Source organism: Plectropomus leopardus, chromosome 11 (genome assembly GCF_008729295.1).
Source record: "Plectropomus leopardus isolate mb chromosome 11, YSFRI_Pleo_2.0, whole genome shotgun sequence".
In the NCBI taxonomy this organism is placed as follows: domain Eukaryota; kingdom Metazoa; phylum Chordata; class Actinopteri; order Perciformes; family Serranidae; genus Plectropomus; species Plectropomus leopardus.
In genome coordinates this window covers 32,350,753-32,376,307 of record NC_056473.1, presented here as the reverse complement: position 1 = coordinate 32,376,307, position 25,555 = coordinate 32,350,753, and the positions used below count along the sequence as shown (strand labels likewise).

At 39.0% G+C, this 25,555-nt stretch overlaps 2 protein-coding genes and 1 non-coding gene across 3 annotated transcripts; all 3 read right to left on the bottom strand.

The window, feature by feature from the left end:
- Positions 1-223: 223 nt before the first annotated feature.
- Positions 224-306, bottom strand: trnal-cag. The gene has a single exon. It is a non-coding gene; the product is annotated as a tRNA-Leu (tRNA).
- A 3,273-nt stretch (positions 307-3,579) lies between these two features.
- tgm2l (transglutaminase 2, like) lies at positions 3,580-12,497 on the bottom strand. Its single transcript, XM_042496935.1, has 15 exons — positions 12,413-12,497; positions 11,373-11,543; positions 10,523-10,753; positions 10,159-10,277; positions 9,037-9,165; positions 8,512-8,689; positions 7,536-7,671; positions 7,346-7,449; positions 6,940-7,082; positions 6,748-6,847; positions 5,856-6,001; positions 5,625-5,754; positions 5,316-5,473; positions 4,251-4,387; positions 3,580-4,066 (listed from the first exon to the last, which is right to left on the bottom strand). Exons 1-15 carry the CDS (start codon positions 12,426-12,428, stop codon positions 3,844-3,846), a joined length of 2,121 nt encoding a protein of 706 aa, XP_042352869.1. The 5' UTR covers positions 12,429-12,497; the 3' UTR covers positions 3,580-3,843.
- An 11,161-nt stretch (positions 12,498-23,658) lies between these two features.
- exosc6 (exosome component 6) lies at positions 23,659-25,426 on the bottom strand. The gene is made up of 2 exons (XM_042496593.1): positions 25,093-25,426; positions 23,659-24,423 (listed from the first exon to the last, which is right to left on the bottom strand). Exons 1-2 carry the CDS (start codon positions 25,368-25,370, stop codon positions 23,877-23,879), a joined length of 825 nt encoding a protein of 274 aa, XP_042352527.1. The 5' UTR covers positions 25,371-25,426; the 3' UTR covers positions 23,659-23,876.
- Between the last annotated feature and the right edge of the window lie 129 nt (positions 25,427-25,555).

The following is a 25,555-nucleotide window of genomic DNA, read 5'->3' as shown; positions in this document are numbered from 1 at the left end:
TTTTGTACATTGAAATTACTATTATCACCCTACACTGGCTGCACTTCATATCTTTAAAGTATTTTTAAGTAGAATAGCATTGAAAGTTTTTTTTTCTATAAAAACAAACCAAAACTAATCAAAATTACACTTGGCTTATTAATTATAGCGATGAATTGTGACAGAGATTATCGTTTGATTTTGATTTGATGTTTTTTCTTAAATTAGCAAAGTAAAAGGTTCTTGTCAGAAGTGGGATTCGAACCCACGCCTCCAGGGGAGACTGCGACCTGAACGCAGCGCCTTAGACCGCTCGGCCATCCTGACATGGAATACTGTTTGTGGAAATATGCCATTATATACCTTGTGTTACGGTACTTTTGCCCTGTGGTTTTTGTTGTTATTTGTTTAGTTATTCTCAAATCTATCTTTTCCCTTACCACTACATTATTTGTTCACTATAAGGCAGGGTTATTCTGTCGCTCAGTGTGCGACTCAACCGTATGCACGGCTCCATTACGCCCTCTGCTGGCGTTTTAGCTGTAGTGGCACAAACAGCAGTTTACAGTAACAGTACAGATGCTGTTATTAGCAAAAGCTTGATCTCTGAATTAAACATCTCACTCATAAACGGAGTGGAAGCAGTTTTCTAGATCTTCTTATTTATTGCAATTTCTGGACAATTTCTAACCAAGTTGATTATTGCAATTTCCCTCAAATGTTTTTTAAGGAAATCATCCAATTTGTCCTGGTTTCAAAGGTTTGAAAGACATCTGAAGTATCTGCTGTATAGGTCTTTGCCAGAACTAGATATAATAATAATAACAATAATAATAATAATAATAATAATAAGGCTATTATTATCATTATCAATATCATAAAGACTCCACACCCTTTTTTTTCGATTGAAATCTAAAACAAACTGCAACTTTTCTACATGTGTTAATATTTTATAGAAACTGATGAAACAGGCAAAAATTACTAAATGTGATAAAAAATGCCATGATATAGTGTGTGATTAAAAAAATTCATGTACTCTGTTTAAATGTCATAGTGTAGTAAGTCATAAAAAAGTCATAGTATATTATGTCGTAAAAATGTGATAGTATAGTATGTCATTAAAGTTTATTATTTAGATGATTGTGTTTTTGTGTTTTTTCTTGATTTTTTGGGGTTTCAGTTTACTGTTTTTTCTCCTGTGTTCCTGTGCTGCCTTTCCCTCGTTTACCATCCACACAGCTGTCCTGCATCAGTCTCGTTAGTCCTTCTCTGCTCCTCAGTTTCTCTCAATCAGCTCTCTGCCTGTTTCTCTGCCTCATCACTTTATTTCCCACACCTGTGCTTTTCTGCGTTTTCTCCACCTGCACTTCATCCCCTCATCAGTCGAGTTGGCATTTAAGTCCTGGTTTTCACTTCAGTCTCTGTTTGATCTTTGTTTTGGTCGTGTGATTCTCCGTTTGCTGTTTCCATGCACTGACCTGATATAAAGAGTTATCTGTTTGAGTTCTTGTTGTCAGCTGTCTCTTGCGTTTGAGTCCATCTGCTCTGAATCTCATGACGAGGCCCTTGTTAGTAAAAGCAGACACTGACTGTGTTAGCAGTGTCCCAGAAACAACTGGATATTTGAGCAGAATTCAGTTTGAGTTTCTCCTCCAGCCTGTAGAGAAAAGATAGAAATATTTTTTGGTCTATGTCCAATCCACCATAATGTGAGAGATTTCTCTTATGGCTCTCACCTCTGTGTTATGCTAATTTCTTTTAACCACAAAATATCTATAAGCTCATTATAACTGGGAATTGTTTTTGTACTTTTTGTATGCATAAAGTGCCAGAGTGCATAAAACAGCATCAAAATAGTGTCAATGGAGGATGTCCTGCACCCTCCAACAGAACTACTAGCTAAGCCTCTAATCTCCTAAATTCCTACAGAAACGTCCTAAAATCTGAGAAATTTCTTTAAATCCCAGAAATGTCCTAAAATTTTAGAAATATCCTAATATCCTAGAAAACTTCAAATCTGACAAACATTCAGAAATCCTGGAAGCATCCTAAAATCATAGAAAATTCCTTAAATCCTAGAAATGTCCTAAAATAAAAAACGTGTTAAAATCCCTAGAAGCAATCTTAAATAAGAGAAATGCACTAAAATAAAAATGTTTGTAAACAAAAAACAAAAAACATGCTAAAATAAAATTAAAAAATGTCCTAAAATCCTAGAAATGTCCTGAAATCCCCCCAAAAAATTTAAAAAATGTGTAAAATTCCAGAAAAGTGTACAAGGGTTGCCGTGACTGGCCCCTCGTCCCCTGTCATTTTGCAAAAGTGTGTGTTTGTGAGAGAGAGAGAGAGACAGGAGTGTATTGTGAAGTGAATGTGTGTGTCTGTCAGGCCAGTAGGGGACATGTGTGAATTGTCACAGCAGTGTGACAGCAGAGACTCGGAGGCTTCGGCTGGATCAGGAAATCTGTTCGTTGGACGGAGGAAACTTCTGGACATGTGGTGTCAAAATGTAACCAAATCACACAAACAAGGACTTGTTCCTGCACAGCTTGCTGAGAGGACAGAGAGGGAGACAAACAGACAGATGGCAGATAGACAGACAGGAGGTGGTGTAAGAGATACACACATAAACAGAGCGTCCAATGAGAGACAAATGTGATTTGAAATCTGTTTGAAAAAGTGGTTGAGAGGCCTGTGAGACTATGTGATGGACGTCCTGGTCAACTCCAGTGATGCCCAGAAAAGCTCAAAAATGGACCTGAAGCTCAGAGCTGAACGTGTTTATGTCATTTTCCCCTGGCCTTCTTTTTTGGCACCTTTTAGCATTTTTATTTTATTTTATTTCTTAATTTCATTTTTGTAATTTGCGGGACATTTCTCGCCAAGTTGCTCATGATGTTTTTTCCCATGTTTTCGAAATTAAACCATTTTTCTCAGGTGTCAGAGGTCTGTGAAAGGCATCATAACAAAGCTGATGGTGATCCAGTTGTTTGAGGCTTTAAAATAATGTTGCAGATGCAACATTGTCTACCTCAGATATCAATAACACGTCAGATCAAATTAATAGTGGTGAGAAAAATCTTTATTAAAAGCATGCTGCGCAAATTTTGTCATTTCACTTTGAACACACAGAATGATTATAATAATGCACAAAAAAAGGAATTAATATGATTCTTCCGATCATACTGACTAAAATAGGATTGGAAACAGTGCAAAGACATAATCAAGTAACAAAACAGATTTTTTTGATCATTCAACAAGTAGAGCATATTTTGAGGGTATTCTGAGGGTCCTGATGGTTTTCATTTCATTTCATAATTTCATGTGCAAAAAGCAAAAAATCAACTTTTTTTAAATATCTAAATACATTTGCCATATAGAGGCTTTCACCTGTTGTTGTCTAATGTTTCCTACAAGTTGCAATAATACTTAAAAGAAAACATGTGAATGTAATGTTCAAAGAACGTTTGTGGAAGGAAGAACATTTTCAAAGCAACATTCAAGACATGTTATTGAGGAGTTTTAGCATTTAAAACAAAAAAAATGTTTATAGACAATGATAAGCTAACTTTAAGAAGAACGCTTTAAAGGAAAACTTGCCGCTGAAAACATTACTAAAACATTGCACTGGTTGCATTTTACCATTCTCAGAACATTGTTAGAACCAAAAATTGTTTGCTGGGAGGTATTAATGCGGTCAGAGATGTTAACAATCTGACACATAGTGGCTTTAAGGTACCTAAATGAACACTGTGTCTGGTGCTTCTTTCTGGGATATGGTCACAGTTACAGACATCATTTAAATAGAATACATGTGCACATTGTGCGCAGTGCAGTGTTATAATACTGGAAATGCTTTTACATTCAAACAGGGTTTGAACAAGGTAAAGGAAGTTCAGGGTGGCGAATATGTGCAGGGAAGGGGGTATCCCCTGGGGCGGCTTTCTTGCGGACAACCACAGTGGCGTCTCCCTTCATGTCCTTCAGTCTGTCGGAGTCAAAGTCCACCAGGAGCTTCCTGACCCCGGTGCGCGTGGGTGTGAACGAGAGCTTGACAGACACCTTCTGGCCAGGAGATATATCACCACTGAAAAAGAAAAGAGAGTGATGAATGTCCGAGTTGTATTTTGTTTCATTTTTTTTGAGGTCCTGTCATAAACTGACCAGTTGAGACCTCATTTTTATAGTTCATGTCAGATGTCTGAATTTGTAAGTTGCTTGTTAATTCTGTTCTCTTGCCTCATACAAAAGGTGCCTCACTAGTTACTTACTTAACACGGATCTCAGTAGCAGTCAGAAGGCCGGCCCCTTCCACAGTGAACATGCCACCCCTCAGACGAACTGGGAGAGGATTGGTGAAGGAGATTAAGGCTGTCACTGGTTCCCACACAACAGCCTTTCCAGGCACCTGGAGAGAGAGGAGACAGCTCTGTGGTCAGGATACAAATGGCACTGTGGGAGATCACAGGTCACGATCTGGAAACGTTAAAAACATCAACATCCATGCTCGTGCTGTGGCAGCACCTCCGGCTCGCCTTGATCGTGGTCTCGGTTGTGCTGTTGCTGTGGTCCTGTCTGAGGCTGCGCCTGTGTCATGGGCCTTGGTTGCGCAGATGCCGCGATCCTGCTCGATGCAACCTTCTACTGCCGTTTTTATGCGTCATGCCTCCACTATTAATATAAGCATGGGACTCTTTTCAACACCTACGATATTTGCACGCAACATCACATGCTATCATAGAGTGCATTTAGTAATGTTACATCTGTCACTGTTGTTATATGATATGCTATTGTTATTGTTGCTGTGCTTCTCTCCCCCTCTGTCTTTCTCTCTTTCTCTTTCCTTCATGTCATTACTCTAATTTAATTGTTATATACGACATCTATTGCACGCCTGGAAGAGGGATCCTTCTTCAGTCGCTCTTCCTGAGGCCTCTTTTCAACCATATAATTGCAGGTACTACAGGGCCACAAGAGCTAAGTTCAGGAACTAAATCAGCAACTAAATTTGTATTTGAATCAAACAGTTCTGAGAACTCCCTGAGAGGAACTCCCCCAAGACCTATATACCTAAAAGTGTGGTTGTTGTTGGTTTTTGTTTTTAAGTTTGCATTCACACTGCCAATAGGAATGCTGAAATGATATAAGCCTACACCGGGCTTACACGTGTTGCTGCTTTCTTCTTTACTCCCGTCAGTGCATTGGTAGCATGATTTCAGCCACACAAATTACTGCCTCATGATTATGTGGGATATGCAAAAATCGGTATATGTACAAACAGTGCATGAGAACATCCCCCCAACTATAACCTCTGAGCATGCTCAGTGTGTACCCACCTGGACAAGGAGCTCAGGCATGCTCAGTGGGATGGTGGCCATGGTCATGAGGGGTTCGCGCTCCCCTGCCTCCAAGAGGGCACTCACTTTGAACATCTGATGTGCAGAGACACACTTGACATAGTCTTCATATCGCAGACGCAGCACTTCCTTGTGGACTAAACACACACACAAACACACAGTATTAAAAAGGAAAAAGGTACATCATGCTGTTGCAATATAAGAACATGATCGTGCAGACATCTGCTCACTGTTGTTTTACAGCACATCTGAGCCAGAGACCGTTGTGCCTTTATTTGAGCTACTAACCGTTGTGGGCGGGCACAGTCACATCCTCTGTTTGTCGGTGACACTCCCCTCGGTGGAGAGAATTGTAAGTTACAGTCGTGACCAGCATGGTCAGCCGAGCATGAGCGTCTCTGTCTCCGTCATTCTTCACCTGCAGACAGAATGAGAGAGAGAGAAAGTTTACAGTGTGAAAGAATTTACCCATTTTACTATGTTATTCATCCATCCTGCTACATTTTTAACACTCCATACCTCAACAATCACATCAAAGTCCGTCCCAAACACAGGGTTGGCATGCTTGATTGACATTTTCAGTTTTTCTGGTGTTGCAATCATATTGGCTGGCTCTGGGACTCGGCGTCCAGCCTTCTCATACACCTCTCTCTCCTTCTTGGAGCCTGTGGAGAAGATTTTGTTCGGTGACAACTGACCCTAATCATGAGTCTAAACTAATGACTATAAGCAGATACAAGCACAATTACAACAAAGTCCAAACAAAGTCTTATAACTAGGCCTGTCATGATAACTGCTTTTGTTGAACAATATATCTTGTCTCAGATATAATTGCAATAAATGATATCATTGTCATTTTGAGAGCATTTTATGCCATTAATACAATATTAAAGATATCACAACATAATAATGCAAGTGCACCCTTTCAACGAGCAAAGACCTTTCAATTATTAAGATTATTCTGAAACTGATATCTTAATAGGTGTATCCCAAAATGATGCCCCTTTTCCAATCAAAATAAGCACATGCATGTGGGTTTTTCAAACATTAAAAATAGGCTACAGACTGCTGTCCCATTGCCAGTAGACTATAGCTGTGTACATGGCTCTGCAGCAGACGAATATGCTGTGTCATTTTTGAAATGTTGTTTTTTTCGGACATGCATAAGTAAATATATAGTATTATATATAGTATTATAAGTTTTGGGGAAACCCTGCTGTTTATTCTGGCATCATTTCGGCTAAAATGTTGTTGACATTCTTATGTGAACAAACACATATGTAAGCATAACTGACAATGTTGAGGTTAACAAACTGTTGTATACTGAACTAGATAAACGTGTCTATAGTAAGTTTTTTCAGCATGATGGCAGTAAATTTGTGCAATCACTGTGTTCAAGTTTCCCACTAACCTTCAGGATATTTGTACTGCAGAGTGAGATCCTCTCTGTTGTCGCCATAAACACTCTTGGTGCTGATGTTCCTCCCCACATCTGCATGGTCCACTTTGAGCTGTAACAATAAAAATCATCATCATTAAATAATTTTGTTTATTTGCTCCCAGAACATGTAGATACATTTCAAATTGAGCAAAGACAAATCACCTTCTGATGTCTGCCATCTCCTTTGACAACCCAGTAAGTGACGTCAGCGTTTACCTCCGCGAATATAAACCGAGCGTCATACTTCACCCCCAGATGTCCCTCCTTGATGGCCATCACTGGGCACGGACCGCAGCAGTACACACCTGAAGATGAAAATTTCATTTTGTCACAGATTTCCTCAAAGCAATTCTTGCATTAATAGATAGTTGACACAGTGACAGGAAACAATGCTGATTTTTTAACAAAGATATATGACACCAAAGAAAGACACAATATAATGATGAAAGACAACAGTCAACAGGTAGGGCGTGCATTTTTGGGTAGGTGAGAAATGTCTTGTAAAACACAGTCAAGTTGAAGAAAGAGGTGAATAACAGAGATTAGGTCAAAAGAGTTAGGACTGTACCTTCACTCAGCTCTTGAGGGGTGGGGTCCAAAACCTGCCAGCCGTCATTTCCTTTGGGGAGATCATCTCTCCTCATCCAGGACTCGACCCAACAGTGGAAGTTCCTAATTGTAAGACGTGACAAGATCATTCATTATATTTGATTGTTATGCCTTCTGCTGCGTGTGTGTGTTTGTTTGTCGGTTCCTACCAGCTACTCTCTCTCTGGTCTTTCAGTAAGCGCAGGCTTTCGTTCAGCAGAGTGTCTATGTTGAGGTCTCCATCCACGTCGTGGGCTGAAGAGAAGTTGGTGATGAGGCGTGTCGGGATTCCCAGACAGCGCAGCACTGTGAAGAAACAAACATCAGACAGGTACAATGCATTCATTGTCCCTAACTCCTTTCTTTTCCTCACTGCCTTTCAAATTTTGGTTCCCCAAACTGACATTACCTTGAATTCATGAAGAACACTTTATTTCTCTCACATGGCTCTACGGAGAATCCAAAAAAGGCGAACATTTTTCACGTATCGAAGTGAACGGGGGTCGTCTTGAAAGGTCGCAAATTTACAGTATTTCAAAAACATTCGTTTACAAACTCTCACAAAACTCATGCAGCATAATCTCATTTATCTGGTCATATGTTTGGTAGTTCTCAAACACATGCATTTCACCAAAACCTTGTAGGTGAGCAATTTACGTTAACGTTAACGTTTTAGCAAAAATTAATCTGTTATAGAAGTACTGACGTACAACTGGATAAATGTGACTTAATTAAATTGCCTACGTTGTGTGAGAGTTTGTCACTAGATGTAAAGTTTTGCTATAGTTACATGCAGTCCCCACTGACTTCTCATGAAGAATGATTACCTTTTTGGATTCTTCATTCATCATATTAGAGAAAAGCAACGTTTTCATCATGAATTCAGTCATGAGTAATATGACATCCTTTATGCTAAGCTAAGTTACCTGGCTGCTGGTAGAAATCTGTGTTTTCATCTAACTCTCCTCAATAAAGCTTCAAGCAATATTAAGCATATTTCCTTTACAAATTGAATTACTGATGAATTAGTCCTTTACAAACAACAATCAGCAGCATGTATTTCTGAAAACACTTTCCTTCATCTTTATTACTTTGACTCTTTCGGATCGTTCAATTGTGCAGCGGTGAAATCTCTGAAAGCCTAACCTGTGCAGGCGACGGCAGCAAACACCCAGCACTGGCCATATTTGACCGCCCTCGCCCCGTTCTTGCTCCACTGTTGGAGGATCGGCACGCTGCCAGTCCATCTGTACGGTGGGACGCCGTCAGAGTACGGCTCATACCACTTACCGGTCAACACACCCCTGTCCCCTGCAGAGTTAACCTGGGCGGGTGAAGACAACACGTAATTAAAGGTGAAAAAATGCATGAAGCACATAAGAAATGAATCTCGTTGACAATATATATGTAAAGGATAGAGATCATTTGTCAGTCAAGCAGTAAAGAAAATATCCTGAACTCCTTTCATTTTTAAGGACTCAGCTTCTGTTTTGAGGGTATTTCTGGGAAGGAGCTCCATGTGAATGTAAAAGCTTTCAGAAGTGCATATTTGTGGATCATTCGAGTATCATATGGGCTACCACTTTGAAAAAGACAACAAAATGCAGATGTTTTTTTTCTTGTTTTGTTGTTAAACTGTCACTGTTGTTTTTAAGAAGAAGAGATCGTCACCATTGCACTGATTATCCGGCTGACATAGACAGGGTCAGCTCTGCGCTCCAGGTCCATTTTTGAGTTTCTCAGGGCATCATTGGAGTTGTCCAGGACTTGAAGACAGATGTCCATCACATAGTCCTCAAACTGAGAGAGACACAGAGAAAGAGGTAGAAAAGCAAAGATAAGATTGGTTGTTGAACTGGAGATGCTTCTCAACCATTTTTTCAAACAGATTTCAAATCATGTTTGTCTCCTGTTGCTTGATCTGTTTATGTGTGTATCTCTTACACCACCTCCTGTCTGTCTATCTGCCATCTGTCTGTTTGTCTCCCTCTCTGTCCTCTCAGCAAGCTGTGCAGGAACAAGTCCTTGTTTGTGTGGTTTGGTTACATTCTGACACCTCCCGTCCAGAAGTTTCCTCCGTCCAACTAACAGATTTCCTGATCCAGCCGAAGCCTCCGAGTCTCTGCTGTCACACTGCTGTGACAATTCACACATGTCCCCTACTGGCCCGACAGACACACACATTCACAGAAGTGTGTGTGGATGTGTGTGTATGCCAGTGGTTCTCAACCAAGGATCCCCCATAGGTTTCCTCGAGGTAGTTAAATGGGGTCCACAGAAAAATAGGGAATAATTTATTTTCATTTTTTAATATACTATGAGTCATAAGCCGCGTTTCTATCAAAAACGAAAATGTACCTAAACCCTAGATCTGTGCTCCACCGCAGACAGCACTCTTCCATGTGGGCGGGGTTGTTGTTACTCGCTGCTCACACTCGGGTTTAGTGCTGTTGGAGCACTATTATATTTTGCATATATTTTAATCCTCAAGTGAGGATTAAAATATGTGCAGCTCACATAATTTAGTTAGTGTTTAGTTTTAATATAGCCTTCATTTTTAAAACACTCAAAGATCCACTCATGACAAATATTGTATGTCACTGAAGAGTTAGGATTAGGGTTAGTTTGGGTTAAGCTAATATTAGGTTTTAGGTTTTGGGTAAGGGGGTTAGGGGGTTGCAGTTAAACTGCAGGAAATGAATGCAAGACTACGTATTTTTCTCATGTGTGTCCTGTGTAAATGTGTGTGTGTGTGTGTGAGAGAGAGAGAGAGAGAGAGAGAGAGTGTGTTACCTGTCCATAACTCCAGGGAACTCTTTTGATACTATCTGAGGACCCCATGAAAATGACTCCGTCTTCATTTAATATGTACTCCCGCAGCAAACTCTCATCGGGGAGGTACACCACATCATCTGGTAAGTAAACACACACACACACATACACACGTTAACAAACATTAAATTTAATTTCAACAGAAACATAAGCATCAATTGTATGTTTTTTGAACATTCTAGGACCTCAATTAAAAACACGACAAGGTGAGAATTATCATTATTCATCATGCTAAACTTTAAATGCTGCAGCATGTCAATGCAGTTTGATCTCTCACAGAAAATACAGAATGCGTTCACTTTGTATGTGTGTATGAATGTTTTACCTTTGCACCATGGGTTGTAGAGCAGGTGGAAACTAAACTTGTCGTTTTTCTCTAAAATTCGTCCGTCAGATGACACCAGCAGCACAGCCAGGCGGTAGTGGCCGATGATAGCGTCCGCTGGACTGTGCACAGTCAGCAGCATTTCATCCTGTGCTCCCTGCTGACTAAACCACCACTTGTCTCCAGCCCCATGCTCCCTCTGAGTCTTGATCACCACCTCGTCTCTCTTACCTGAAGAATCATAAAAAAGTTAGTGTAATTTATAAAACAGATTGTTGTAATGTCAGCTCATCATCTACATAAGTTTTGTCACTATATTACATTAATTATACCTGAGAAAATCAGCTCCATTTCTTTCAAAAACATGGGGAGATTAAATTTAAGAAGAATTTGCCAAAAAACTACAAAGAAATTAGAAAAAGTTGCAAGCAAATTTCCTGAAAATAAGCAATGACAAAAAAGACTGAAAAAAAATTAGAAAATGACCTCAGAAAAGTGCCACACACGCTCACACTCACACACACACACACACACACACACACACACACACTCACACACACACACACACACACACACACACACACACACACACACCAGGGGCTCTTACACCCGTCAAACATTAAGTACTGGGCTGGTGGTAGATTGACCCAGATTTGGACACCACAACTGACCCGAATTGGATTATTTTTGATCCAGTGTTTTTTTGTGTTTGTGTCAGTGTGTATTTACATAGCAGATACGTAGTTTGATTTAACTGAATTTCTCTTTGCTTTGGCACAGCATCTCCTCTGTAAACAGTGAACAGTTTACACTGGATGAGCGTCAGAAACCTCAGTGAGGCTGCACTCACCGAGGTGCAGGACCAGTTCCACGTGGTGTTGGCGGGGCAGAGACTCGGAGCACTGCAGAGTGATGGAGAAAGGCTGACCCCTGCGGACAATCAGGCGCTGCCTGTCGATCTCCCGGGTGCGGTGAGCCAAGTTGTTTTCATTACTTCTCAGATCCACATCAACAATGTAACCTAACAGAGACAAAGTTAAGCAATTGTCAGAGGGTGTTTTGTTGCTTCATCAAATATTGGTAGTGATGAAAGACTTTAACCCAGTGATACTGCCGAATCTGGCCCCTGATAAGTGCGAGGTGCCCCCCTGACCATTTTACAATTCACAATAAAAATGAAATAATTCACAGTGGGAATTGTTTTTGTACTTTTGGTATATATAAGGAGCCAGAGTGCACAAACAGCATCATAATAGAGCTTGTTTATCAAGAAAGTGCCAGATGAGGATCCCCTGCACCCTCCGAAAGAGGTCCTATCTAAGCACCTAATGTGCTAAAATCCTCCAAATGTCCTTAAATCTTAAAAAGGTCCTTCAGTCCTAGCAACATCCTCAAGTCCTAGAAATGTACTCAAATCCTAAAAAAAATCCTAAAATCCCAGAAACATCCTAAAATCCCAGAAACATCCTTGAATCCTCAACATGTCCTAAAATCCTAGAAACATCCTCAAGTCCTAGAAAGAAGTCCTAAAATCTGAGAAATGTCCTAAAAAGGGCAGGGAAGGGAGAAAGGCTTGTCATGAGGGATTTGTCAACATGTAACTTTGAAATTTTTTGCACAATCTATCATGAGTATACCAACAAAAAAAAGCAAAGACGAAATATTTACTTGCCTTTTTTTAAAATGTTGCTTCGTTTGACCAGTCTGGTCCCTGTCCTAGCTAGACTTGTGCTTGTTGCAGGAATTAGGATGGGTCATATCGCACCCAAGTGTTGAGTCATAAATCAGCACATTTTTCACACGCTTCATAATCTCCCATAAAGTTTGTGATATGAACTGCAGAGAGAGGGGTTTAAGAACGAAATATACAGAGATAGATAGATAACTTACCGTTGCGATTGGCCATTGTAGATTTTCTTTTTATTCAAGTCAGCTAAACTGTTGCTCTAAATGTCCTTGAGTGTCTTTACACTCGTCTTTTCATGCTCCTTGTCCATCACAGTCCTGTATTTATACACACAAGACTGTCCCTCCCACCACTCTGACACACACTCACCCCAAAACACTCACTCACTCACTCACTCCACCTCACCTCAGTGACCTCTGACATCACTTACCAAAAACCTTCAGTTCGTTCTGGGTGTGTGCATGTGCGTGTGTGTTTGCAGTGTTTGAGTGATAGTTTAAAGTGAGTTCCTCATCCCCCCTGAGACACTGGGGTCTTTGTTTTTAGATGTTGCTGGTGCACATATCTGTGGGTTTGTGTGTACATGTACGTGTTTAAGAGTGCAGGACGTGCAGTGCACTGAGAATCAAAACCAAAAGCTAACTGAATTATAAGCGTGTAATCTTCTTATATTACTTCTTATATTATTGTTATCATTTTTTATTGCTTTTATTCTTACATTTTCTAAAATTGATTAATTCAGTACTTTAACTGTTATTCGAGATCTGCCTGCTTGATCACTTTTATACATTTTATTGGCTTTAATCTTGTTGACCTTTTGTATGGTTTAACTGTTTTAACACTTTCTCTATTTGGCATATTTGTTGATTTTTATCTTATTATTCCCTGAGTCCCTGCCTATGCTTTGTCTGACAAAGCACTTTGTTAACTATTGTTTTTAAATGTGCTATATAAATAAAGTTAATTATTATTATTATTATTATTATTATTATTATTATTGAAGTTTTTGATAACTGTTAAAATATTATGCAAGTAAAGATACAGATAGACGAGGTTGAGCTTGAAAGAGTTAATGCTAATAAATTTCTTGGGGTGACAATAGATGAAAGAATCAGCCGAAAATCACACATTAAACATGTACAAAATAGACAATCAAGATGCATTTTAGTTCTAAACAAAGCAAAGCAAGTTGTGAAACAGAAAACACTTCATATTCTCTACTGTTGAATAGTTTTACCAAATCTAAATTACTGTGCAGAGGCTTGAGGCAACAACTACAGAAGTTCATTACATTCACTTTCTATTCTCCAAAAAAAGAACAATACAAGTCATTCACAATGTCAGTTTATCTGGATCACACCAGCTCATAATTCTTACAGTCAAAACTATTAAAATTCACAGATCTTGTGGAATTTCAAACAGAGCAAAAAAAAAAAAAATAAGCTGTTACCAGGAAATATATATAAAAAAAAAAAAACTGTTCAGTGATTGAGAGCGGGTTATAATTTAAGGGGGAAATTCAGTTTCAAAACTTACAGTGTTCCCACCACCAGGGCAAGTTTTTGTATATTAATCTGTGGCGTGAAGCTTCAAAACAGTTTTAACATGCAGCTTAAACAATGTCCAACCATAAACCAGTTCAAAATAATGAATAAAAACATGATTTTCATGAGGAACAGGGATGAAGAGGAGATTGGACAATCTCTAGGTGTTTAGTATTTATTTATTTAGTTAATTAAATAGCTGATATACTTGAACAGCATAATCTGATTTCTGCAATTTGATTTGATTTTTCAGTTTTTTGATTTGATTTGATTTAAACATGTAAACATGTAAAACACGTGAAAAAGACATAAAGCAAAAGAAATGGTCAAACACATGATGACTTGGTTTAATATTTGAAAAAGGAGTGAGAAGAAGTATAAGCTTATTTAAACCCACCTCTTCTCAATAAGTAACTGAATTTTAATTCACCACCTTCTTTATTAATTTAAACCCATACTCTTAAGTATTAAACACATATGCATGCACTCACATACCCAAGAATCAACTATCTGCAACTTTTTTCAGTATTATTTTCAGAGAAAAAAGAGGAGGATAAACTAGGGAAAATAATAATATTAAAAAACTTTTTTTTTAATATGAAGAGTTAAAGAATTGCACTCTGATATTTGTTTTATACTTAATGGTAATAAATATAACTTGCTTTCCACTGGAGTTGTGACACTGAAGGTAGCCTTAGCTCTATTCCAGCACAGAGGCGGAGTAACTTCCAGTCACCTTTTCTCTTTATCAAATTCTTACTAAAGTGGCTCAGCACTTATTTCTAGTGAATTGACATCATAAATGTCCAAGACTCATTTCATCAGTTTCACCCCACCCACCTATTCATTTCCAGACTGCAAATATTGCCTCATAATGTGACAACAACCTGCTTTTTACACAAGAAAAAAAAACTTACTTACTAAATACTTGCTAAGTAAAATATAATAGTAAAATAGTAAAATATGTACTTAATGTTTTTATTTATTCAACCTGTCATTTTCTGGGGCATCATTACAGAAAGAAATCCTAACTGCTTGTACTTTCTTATGTAATGTTTAAAAGAAAACTCATAGCTGTGTCCTCTCCTACCTCAAACCTCCTATTTTGTCTTGACTTAAAGAATCCTAACTATAATTGTAAATTGAATTGTTCAGTCGACACTCATTCTGTCATGCCCGTATCTATGTACAGGTTGGCTAAGGAAAAGCCATAATATCAACAGGCTTCACTTGTCATTGGCTGACTAGCTTGCCATTATGAACAAAAAAAGATGGGCGTTCAGTTTAAACTGCAAAAAGTCCCTTCAAAAGCATACTCGGCACACCGATCAAATTCAACATTCATTGTCTTGGCAGTCCATATATCCGTTAAAAAATATGTTCTGAAATTTTTAAAGCCATCATATGGATTGACAAGCCTGCTCAAGCATTATTTTTTGGTGTCATTGTCATTGTCTGTATGGTATTGGCAACAGGGCTGCCATTTTTGGCAGTTATTTTGAATATGCCACACTAACTTAAGCATAATTTCAGTTCATGCTTCTGCAAAAGGTTTCTGTCGTACCCACGGTAAGCAGAGGGGTTTTTTGCGGTCCGAGTTTTTTTCTGTCGCGTTTAATGGAGCGGAATCTGCACTGACAGCGGTTTAAACCACACATGCATCTAACTCCGTATGTGTTTAACCTAATTGGCTTTTTTTTTTTTCTAAATATGGGTTGAGGGCATTGACACATGCCCCCAAAATTACCAAGGAATTAGTAAGACATTACAAGAAAAATACCTTAAAATAAAATTTTTAAAAAGTAGGGTAAAGTAAAAATGAAAAAAAGACCTTCGGAAAAATTATATTTTTTTTCTTTTTTCTGTCGCATACTTTAAAAAAAAAAAAAGTCAAATTATATTTTCAGATACTCGTCATCTTTTACTCATTTGTTGGAGGCTTTGGGACATTTCTTACCAGTTTACCACTTGCATAAAATTTTTCAGTGCATTTGAAAGAAATCAAACCTGTTTTTTTTTAGGTTTGAATACTTTGTGAGAGGAGTCCAAATGCAGCATATGAAAACTGATGTCGACCCCGGTGTTAATGGGTTTGCTTGTCAGCAGTACATTTATTAATTTATCCGCTCCCAGTGTCTGTCTGTCAGTGGCAGATTCCCTTAATTTGCAAGTGAGCTGGAAAATAAAATCAGCGTCAACACTCTGTTTTTGGCTGCCTTGCGTGGCTGTCAGGTTAGGTGGGTTGGGTTTACCTGGGGCTGGAAGTAATTAAGAGAGGTGATTTCGACCAGGTGTGCAGCCCCAGTAGAAGAGGAGATGTTTTGAGTGCAACGAGGAAGACAGACAGTGGAGTTTCCTCTCGTCCCCATAAAGTTTTGTCTCGTAATTTTGTGCATGCTTTATTGTCAACAAATGAACTGTAAATGGAGCCAAAGTGAAGCAGAGTTGGATCACAAGAGAGCAAGCTGACCCGGTGACAGCCCGGAGCCAGAACAATGACAGGTAGGCCCACATCCTTCACCTTTAGCCTGGCAGCCGAATGCTCACTCTCTGATGATAAATGCTGAGAAGGTTAAGCACTGACGAGTGTTCATAGAGAGTCATAGTATCAAGTGCCCGCGGTTGCATTTGCTGCGACATCTGTAAATTCAAACACTGGATTTTCTGACATAAAAAGTATTTTGGTTGTGCTGTCAGTCAGGTTGGTGATGGCGAGCTGGCAGGTCGATGTTGTCTCAGCTCTGCAGGAGCTGGTGCTGAAAGACGGCTGCTTTAGTGGACAGAAACACTGAATGCAGATCAGAGTGGACTTAAAACTACTTTCTTTATGGGGAACTTTTCCTCTGATACCATCAGGAAAAAATCCCATGCTTTTTTTAAATGACAAAATACCAGCAAAATTACATTTCCATTAGCATCAGCTGGAATTTGTGTTTTGTGCTTGTTGGCAAATGTTAGCATGGTACCCTGCTAAGCTACATGGTAAACATTCCTGCTAAACATCAACGTTTTAGCATTGTCATTATGAGCATGATTGCATGTTAATAATTCATGTTTGCTCTAAGCAGAGATCTGCTACGGTGGCTGTTGAAATAATTCACATCGTTTTATCATAAAGCAGAAGTCTAACGAGCAAGACGTCTCACTTCCACTTTAACTTGAAGATGACCTGATGACCTCTGAGTCAAGTGGGAAAATACTCTGCAGCCCTTTGAAGCATGCCTTATGATTGGCCTGCAATGAACTTTGACTTGACTGATATATATATATATATATATATATATATCTCTACATTTGCTTTTGTTTTATTGCTGCAACGTTGAATGACGTTGTGGCGGCTGGTTCAGCATATTAGTCTTTGGTCTGTAATGCCTCTCTTGAAGAACAAAACGTAAACTGGACTGCGTGACTGCAGACTGAGAGACACAGAATTTGTTGGTGTGACTCGAGAGCTTACTGCATCGTGTTACATATCTCAGCGTCCGCAGATAGCTGGTGATGGAAGCTGTATTGTCTGGCTCAGAGGAGCCAAACAGGAAGATAACGAGGTCTGTGACGGACTGACAGAACTAAGAATAAAACACACACACACAACAATTAGCACAGAACCAAAAATAGCACAGACAACAAATGCAAGCACCCAGTCCACACATAAACAGACGCTGAATAACCTGGAGGACTGTCGCTACAGCGAAATAATGGTGACTACTCTGACACATTAGGTGTTTCATTATAGGCAATGCACACTCACAATTTCACTGATACAGTGAAGCACCGCATACGTACATGCCTCAGTTAGTGAATGACTCAGCTAAAAAAAAAAAACAGAAACCACATGACCTCAGTGTGACCGCTCAGTGTAAACTCATTCCTAATTTAAACAGGCTGAGATGAATCTGCTCAGATGCCCCCCCCCCCCCCCCCCCCCACACACACACACACACACACACACACATACAAAACAATTAAACATATTAGGGATTCTTTAAATGCCACATTTGAAAACATGACGTCACTGTTGTTTTTGTATGAAAAAGTAGTTATACTACAAATAATAAATGATAGGGGAGTGGGGATTTTTTTTAAACACAGTCTTGGATATGTCAAAGATTAGCAACAACGTTGATTTTGATGCATTTATAGTTTTTTGTGCAGAGTCAGATTTATAAATAAAACCTGTTAAAGCCATTAAGGCCAAAATGTCCTATAATTACAGAATAATATTTTTTACTCCTGACACGACATCTGCGTCAACATGTATCCACATTTTATTTTATCTCTATGGTCCCCCTACACGCACATATTTTTTATACTTTATACTGTGAACATTTAGACATCCATGGGTACATTTTTTGCACATTCCTGCACAATACTGTACAGTTCTTCTGTTAAAAAAACAAACATATTTTTCATATTTTCTTTAGTATTTTTTTTTTAATTTAATATCATGTCTTTTGACTTTGGTGCTTTATTTTTTGTTACACACCAAAACCACCAAGCTTGGCAACAAAACTATTTCTGATTATGAAACACTTCCTGTTACGTATCTGTGACTGATCAGACCGTGACATTGAGCAGATATTTTGTGAGTAAATATGTGCCTTGGTGAGAGGGCATCTGCCTGACTGGAAAACAGCGTTTGTATCAGTGTGATGTTGAGCTGTGGAATGCTGGGATGGTCATGTTTCGGGAAAACGAGGTCTTTAACCGACCTCAGCCTCTCGATCACACCAAAGTGTCAACGGAGTGACGCACTGATGACTGCACACAGTCTTTCATCATCTTTCTCGCCTCACACGCAAACACAAACGGGCCCAAATATATGTAAACTACTGTATATGACACAAGAGGAAATGCTTCAGTGTCGGCAGCTCCAGACTTTCTACCCTATGACATCACAATTTTCGGCTTTCTTCTCTGGTGTCTGGGTTTGAGAGAGTAGCTTGGTTTGTGAACTTTCTTTGACCACAGTAATAACATACTGTAATTCTTCATTTAGACGGTGTTCCTCTTCAAAATATATTTTAAAAATCGCGTAATTGTTGATGTGACATTTTTCTGCAGGGTGTGTGGTCGTGTAAGAACATTTGTCACTCAATACACACCCACAGTGGATTTCATCAACCCACTGTCAAGAATAAAACGTCAGTATTGGATATTTCTGCAAACACAGGATTCGGCCCTATGCCAACATTTTTAATGTGCTATTTCAGCAAATGCAATCCAGAGAGAGCTCACTGGACTACAAAACAGAGACACTGAGCAGAGATGTTATAGACAGTAGACAGCTGATGAGGAGAGAGGGGGAGGGCACCAGGACGCCAGAATTTAGACTATTTTTTGATTGGATCCTTTTTAATGCCGCTTGGAGAAGCCTTGTGAGCACCAGATTTGCTAAGGAGACTGAGTAGTACAGGCCCATAGGTGCATTGGTGGTTGCTGTACCAGGCACAGGCACAGGGGCCCAAAGTGTCAGGGGGCACCTTCATCTTCACTTAATGTCACTCAAATTATATTATTAATATTTACGGACCAAGAAGAACGACCACAAAGGTACACAAAGGAGCTGCAAAGGAAGTGCAAAGAGGCACAAAATAATGACACAAAAACAGGCAAAGCAACTATATAGAGACATTAAATAACTGCAAAGGAACATAAAAACAACCACAAGAGGACAAAAAATAACAACTTAGAGTCACAAATGGGCTAAACAGGGACAGAAAAAAACCACAAGGAGACACAAAACTACAAAAAACAACATTAGAATACCTTAAAGAGACAAAAGCTAACCTCAAAACTATGCAACGTTACCTCAAAGACCACAAAAAGACACAAAATATGCACAAATAAATACAAAATAACAACAAAGAGACACAAAACAACCACAAGGAGAGGAAAATCATCTCAGAAAGGGAGGACCAGGAATAGATTCAAAAATGACCACAAAGAGGTACAAAGGAACTGCAAAGAGACACAAAATAGCCACAAAAAAACAGGTAAACCAACAAAAGAGACACAAAATGACTAAAAATGAGACACTAAACAACCAAAAATTACACTGAAATATTTCAAAGAGACACAAAATTTCCCCAATAAGACACATTATTAGTGAAAAGAGACCCAAACGACTACAAAAACATACTTTAAACACTAAGGTGACTGCTTTAGTCGTCCATTACCTTCGATCATGATGATGACGATAAGGATGATGATGATAATGTCTATGATAACGATGACAGTAACAGTACATATTGTACTGGTAATATGATGATGTCGATGATGATGATTGGATGACAGTAGCTTTACGTGTTGTGACTGTAGTATATTGATGTTGATGACGATGTTGATGTGAGACTGACAGTAACAGTACATATTGTAGTACTTGTGTGCTATGTTGCAGCATTGGCCTTTGTAGTACTGGTCCTGATGGTGCAGTATTGTGACTTTCATGACCTGCTGATGGTGATGCATTCTATACCACAAAATGTTCATGTTAGTGGGAGATGTTGTCATTTTTAATGCTTACCGAATTATTACAGATCCTATGGAGTTATGGTGGACATTTATTACGATACGATACGATACGATATACTTTATTGTCCCCATGGGGAAATTTGTTTTGGACTTGTATGCTGCGCACAACATGCCTCCACAGTGTGATAAAACAAACATAATGAATTGCACATAGTCAACATTGTACGTCACAGGATATTGCACATACAAATACATAACACATATTGCACATTGCACATATTGCACATTGCATATTACCACAGGGTAAAACCCCATGGAAATATTGCACAATCCCTGCAGCCTCAAACAGCACTATTTAAAAGTTTAATGGAGGTCAGAACGAATGAATTTTTAAATCGGTTAAGTTAACAGTGGGGAACTCTGTACGTCTGCCAGAGGACAAGAGCTCATTTTCTAAGTGCAGGATATGTGATGGGTCAGTCAACATCCTCTGAAACTGCTGAAGAACAGACTGCTCGTATGTTGACTGGAGGGACTGGTACTCGTTTCTCCCCATCACCTTCATAGCTGTGTGAACCAGACGGGCCAGCTTAGTTTTTAACTGTACAGTGAGGTTTCCAAACCACGCTGACATGCCATATCTGATCACACTTTCCAATACAGCCTGATAAAATACAAACATAATCCTCTGGTCCACATCATACACTCTGAGTCTGCGCAAGAAGTAAAGTCTCTGCTGTAGACGAGAACACACAGTTTCAACATGATCTTTAAAGCTGAAAGTGTTGTGCACACCGAGATACTTGTAAGAGCATACCTGTTCGATATGTGTGTCATGTATAACCACAGGACTGTGATCCCCCACTGATCTGGGGTCCAGAACCATCTCCTTTGTTTTGGTAACGTTAGAAATGAGGTGGTTTGCATCACACCACTGTACAAAATTTTGTATTTCGCAGAAATAGGCTGATGGGCTTGTGTCTTTGTACAATAAGGTGAGGATAGGTGTGTCGTCTGAAAATTTAAAAACAAAGTTCTCAGGGTGGCTGTTTGTGCATTCGTTTGTGTACAGTGTAAAAAGGACTGGGGAGCTGACACAGCCCTGTGGGGCACCTGTGCTGATGGGTCTGGGCTCAGAAAGGACGTTATTGACTCTGACCTGCTGACTTCGATTGTTTAAAAAAGAGAAATACCACTTAATTAGAAAAGGGCTGACACTCATCTGCTTCAGTTTTTGAATAAGAAGATGAGGCTGCAGTGTATTAAAAGCTGAACTAAAATCAACAAATAAAATACGTGCATAGGCCTTGGGGTCTTCTAAGTGCTTAACAGTGAGGTGGGTGATGCTGTTGATGGCATCATCAGTACCCCTGCCCTGCCTGTAAGCAAATTGGAGTGGGTCAAGTGCCGAGTTGACCTCTGCCCTGAGCAGAGACACCATATATTTTTCAAAGCATTTTGAAGTCAGGGCCACGGGTCTAAAATCATTATTCTCAGATGGACAGGGTTTCTTAGCAATTAGGATTATAACAGAGTTTTTCCAGAGAGCAGGTACAGTGTGTAAATCCACGGACTGCTGGAAGATGGGACACCACGCTGGGGTGAGTTCTTCTGCACATGCCTTTAAGAGCCTTTATTCATCTGCTCCTGTGGAGCTTGAATGTACATGAGTGCCAGTCACGCTGTGTACAGCTTAATATCAACTGTTGTATGTTTCTGTGTCATATTGTTTTTTCTTTATGTGCATATTTGTACACTTGCTGCACAAATTGCCCTCTGGAACAAATAATAAATTTCACTGATTTTTTTTTATTTTTTTTTTTAAAAAAGACACTATAAGAAGTAATTACAAAAACAGGCAAAACAACCAAAGAGGGACACAAAGTGACCACAAAGAGAGTTAAAACCATAAAAGTGGTGATGGGGCCCACTGTCCTATAACTGACCCACATGCAGGCTTTCTCTTAACCCACTGCTTTAAAATATAAACCTTATATTGGGAGCCCTCTAGTGGCATTAGATTATTTCTACAGGGCACTGCAACTGGGTTCAGGCTGATCACAGGTGCCACTGACACTGCACTTTCAAGACACAGCAGCATGCTTTATGTAAATTTGTTCCAGACGGTGCAGATTTAAAATCATCTTAAACTTTAACCTCCAGCAGAGCTCATCACAGAGCAACTGGAGACATTTTGTCGACCATATTCATCTGAGATGTTTGTGCAAGATTTGCACATTTGCAAGAGTTATTTGAACTGAGAAGTTGGCATCACTAAAACATTAGCGGTCAACAGATATTGGTTAATTGATACTGTTTATTAGAAGTTAATGAGACCGATAACCAATATTTTCAATATTTAGCATTTGGATTATAATAAACTTCCACATAAAACTTTGTTTCAATGCCTTTGGCAAATGTTGAATCAAAACCTAAATGTACAGCATCATATACAGCAAGTTCCCAACTTTTTTTGATAAAGTCAAGTGAAAATTTAAAAAAAATAACTAATATAAAAAAAAAGCCCCCCTAAAGTTTTACAACCTAAAAGTTCCTCACATGCTGACACTTTCTTTGCAATTTTTAGTTAATTATAATAGGCAAAATGCCAAATATCAGCCACAATAATCAGCCAGGCTGATAATCTGTTGACCCCTACAAAATACATTCAGGAGTTAGACTATATGAGCTATCTAAATTCTAATACACAGAGGAATACTGAACTTTTCTGTAAAAAGACTGTGAAGTCTATTTGTATCTTAAGTGATGTACATTCATTGGCATTTTTGTATTTTAACTTATTACAGCTTAATTTATCCTGATATTAAGTGTTGTAATACTGCTTGGGCTGCCACGCCCCACTTATCTAAATAAGATTTTCCTATTTTAAAAAAATAAAAAAATTGGCAGTGATTAGCTTTGCTGAAAGATGCATCTCATCTGCTCCTCTCTTTAGGAAATTTCAGTTTCTATCAATTTTTAATGACTGAATGACTGATTAATGACTTGCAGAGTGTTTCTCCAGAACTTCTTTTAGTGTTCCTCAGACATGCACTCACATCTCATCAGACACTTTAAGGACTTTAATCTTATGTATTGTTGGACTTTGCCTAATCAATATTCACTGAAATGAAGTGGACCATTTCTTTAGAACAACGCCAATATCAAAATTTTCATTATTCAAAACTGGTTCATAATTATATAAATATCAAAATCACAGTTAGATAAAATATTTGAATTCTGCTAAATCTTGAAATTTCTAGCAATTATGCAATCATCTTTTTTCTTTTTATTAATAACTATACTTATTCAAAAGGGGAGGTATTTCCATTAACCATTTGTGGCTTCTAACCTCTCCAGCACAATGTTTAAACTTTTTAATTTTATTTTTCTGTTTCTGAACTAAACTAGGTGCACTCTTGCTTGTATTTCCCTTTCCAAGGTCAATGTTTAAAATTTAAAGTTTCAAATGCAGAATAAAACACATAAATGCATGGGTATATCATTTAATAAGAAAATACAGTTAAATCCGTCTTATTTGTGTTTAAGTAAACAACATAATAGCAATCATAGAGACATATTGTCAAAAAAGTCAGGGCTGGAAATTATAAAGTAGAAAAACAATGAACCCGAGCAGTTATTGAGTCTCTCAGCTCTCTGATGGTGGGGGCGCGGCCCTGCGCACAGCTTTGGCCAGGGCCTGCTGGATGACCGGGTACAGTTTATAACATCCCTCTATGCAGGTCCGAACCCCCGCCGTCAGCGTCTCCTCAGTCATTTCTCCATCCGACTGCAGCCCAGATATCTGGTTCAGGCTGGGGAGGAACGCAACAGTCAGGCGGCCCTGGTTCTCACCGCTGACCGAGCTGCAGCTGTTCTCCTCCATGTAAGAGGGGTCGACCACATAAGAGGCGCCATCCTGCCGTATGGAGCAACCGAGCACCAGATCGTACATTTCAATCCCTGCATCCGCGAGAGCTAGAGAAGCGCACGTGACTGCGTGGGCCAGAACCGAGCCGCTGTTCTCAAGGATCATCACGTTGACCTCGATCTGAGAGCGGGGGTATTTGTGGAGGCACACGGCGGGCTGTAGACTCTCGTGCAGCATCAGGGAAAAGTCCTTGTCCTGGCTCCCCTGAATCCAGGAGCCCCTCTCCGGGCAGGAAAATGGAGCAAAACGCATGTCAGTAGTCAACCTACACACACAGAGAAATAAATTCAGTTATTCAAAATTGTATTAAACATTAGAAGTACCTAGTGTGTGTGAGTGTGTGTGTGTGTGTGTGTGTGTATATATTTCAAAAATAAGGATAGAAAATAGTTGGAAAATACAATGGTAATATAATATTAATAATAATCATAAAAAATGAATTAAAAAGAAAAAAATAATAATTTTAGAGAATAAAAAAAAACACCAAGAAATGTTGTTGTTTTTTAGATTAAAAACTCGCCATAAGATTTTAAAGAAAGAAAATATAACAAAAGTCTAAAAAAAAGTACAAAACAAAAACAAAACATTTTAAAGGAAAAAAATAAATAAAGGGGAAAAAAAATCACAAAAAATCAAGAAAAAAAACTATCTAAAAAAAAAAATAAGAAAAATAATCACCTTTTTTTTAAAAAAAAAAAAAAAAAAAAAAAAAAAAGAAAAATATCTCCAAATAAATTAAAGGAAAAAAATCTCCAAAAAGTTTAAAAGAAAGAAAATGGAAAAAGGTGCTTTTAACGAATGTTGCCTATTATAGCTTAAATGCCATAACGCCTCTGAAGTTAATCATTACATCAGTTAACATAAACTAGTCATGAAAGAACAAGTAGATAAGTAAAATAAAACATATAAATACATGTATGAAATCACTTCACACCTTCCACATTTCATGTCGGTCTCGTCTTTCCGCTCCGTCTCTCTGGGGCCGTAAACGCAGCACATCAGCTTGGTGTCTCCAGCCTCGATGTACGCGGAGCCTTTGGCCTGGCTCACGAGCCCGCAGCGGACAAACACCGGCCGGACGTCCACCTGATCCCGCTGCCGACCGTCCGCTCTGGGGCCGTGCGCCGGGAGGACAGCCGCCGGCTTGCATGCAAACAGAGACGGACTTTGGGACACCTCGGGGCCGCGGACACGTTTGTTGTCAGTCGGCATGTTGGTGCAGCAGGAAGAGGGCGCGTGCGTAAACAAGTCCAGCACGAGACCTGTCCCTCCAGAAACACAGCAAGCGGAGAATGATTCCGCTGTAGCGTAACAGTGAAGGGAATTACATGAGTGATAATAACGTCTCAAGTGTATGCGGTTGTAATAATAAACAATAATTTTTCATTATTATTATT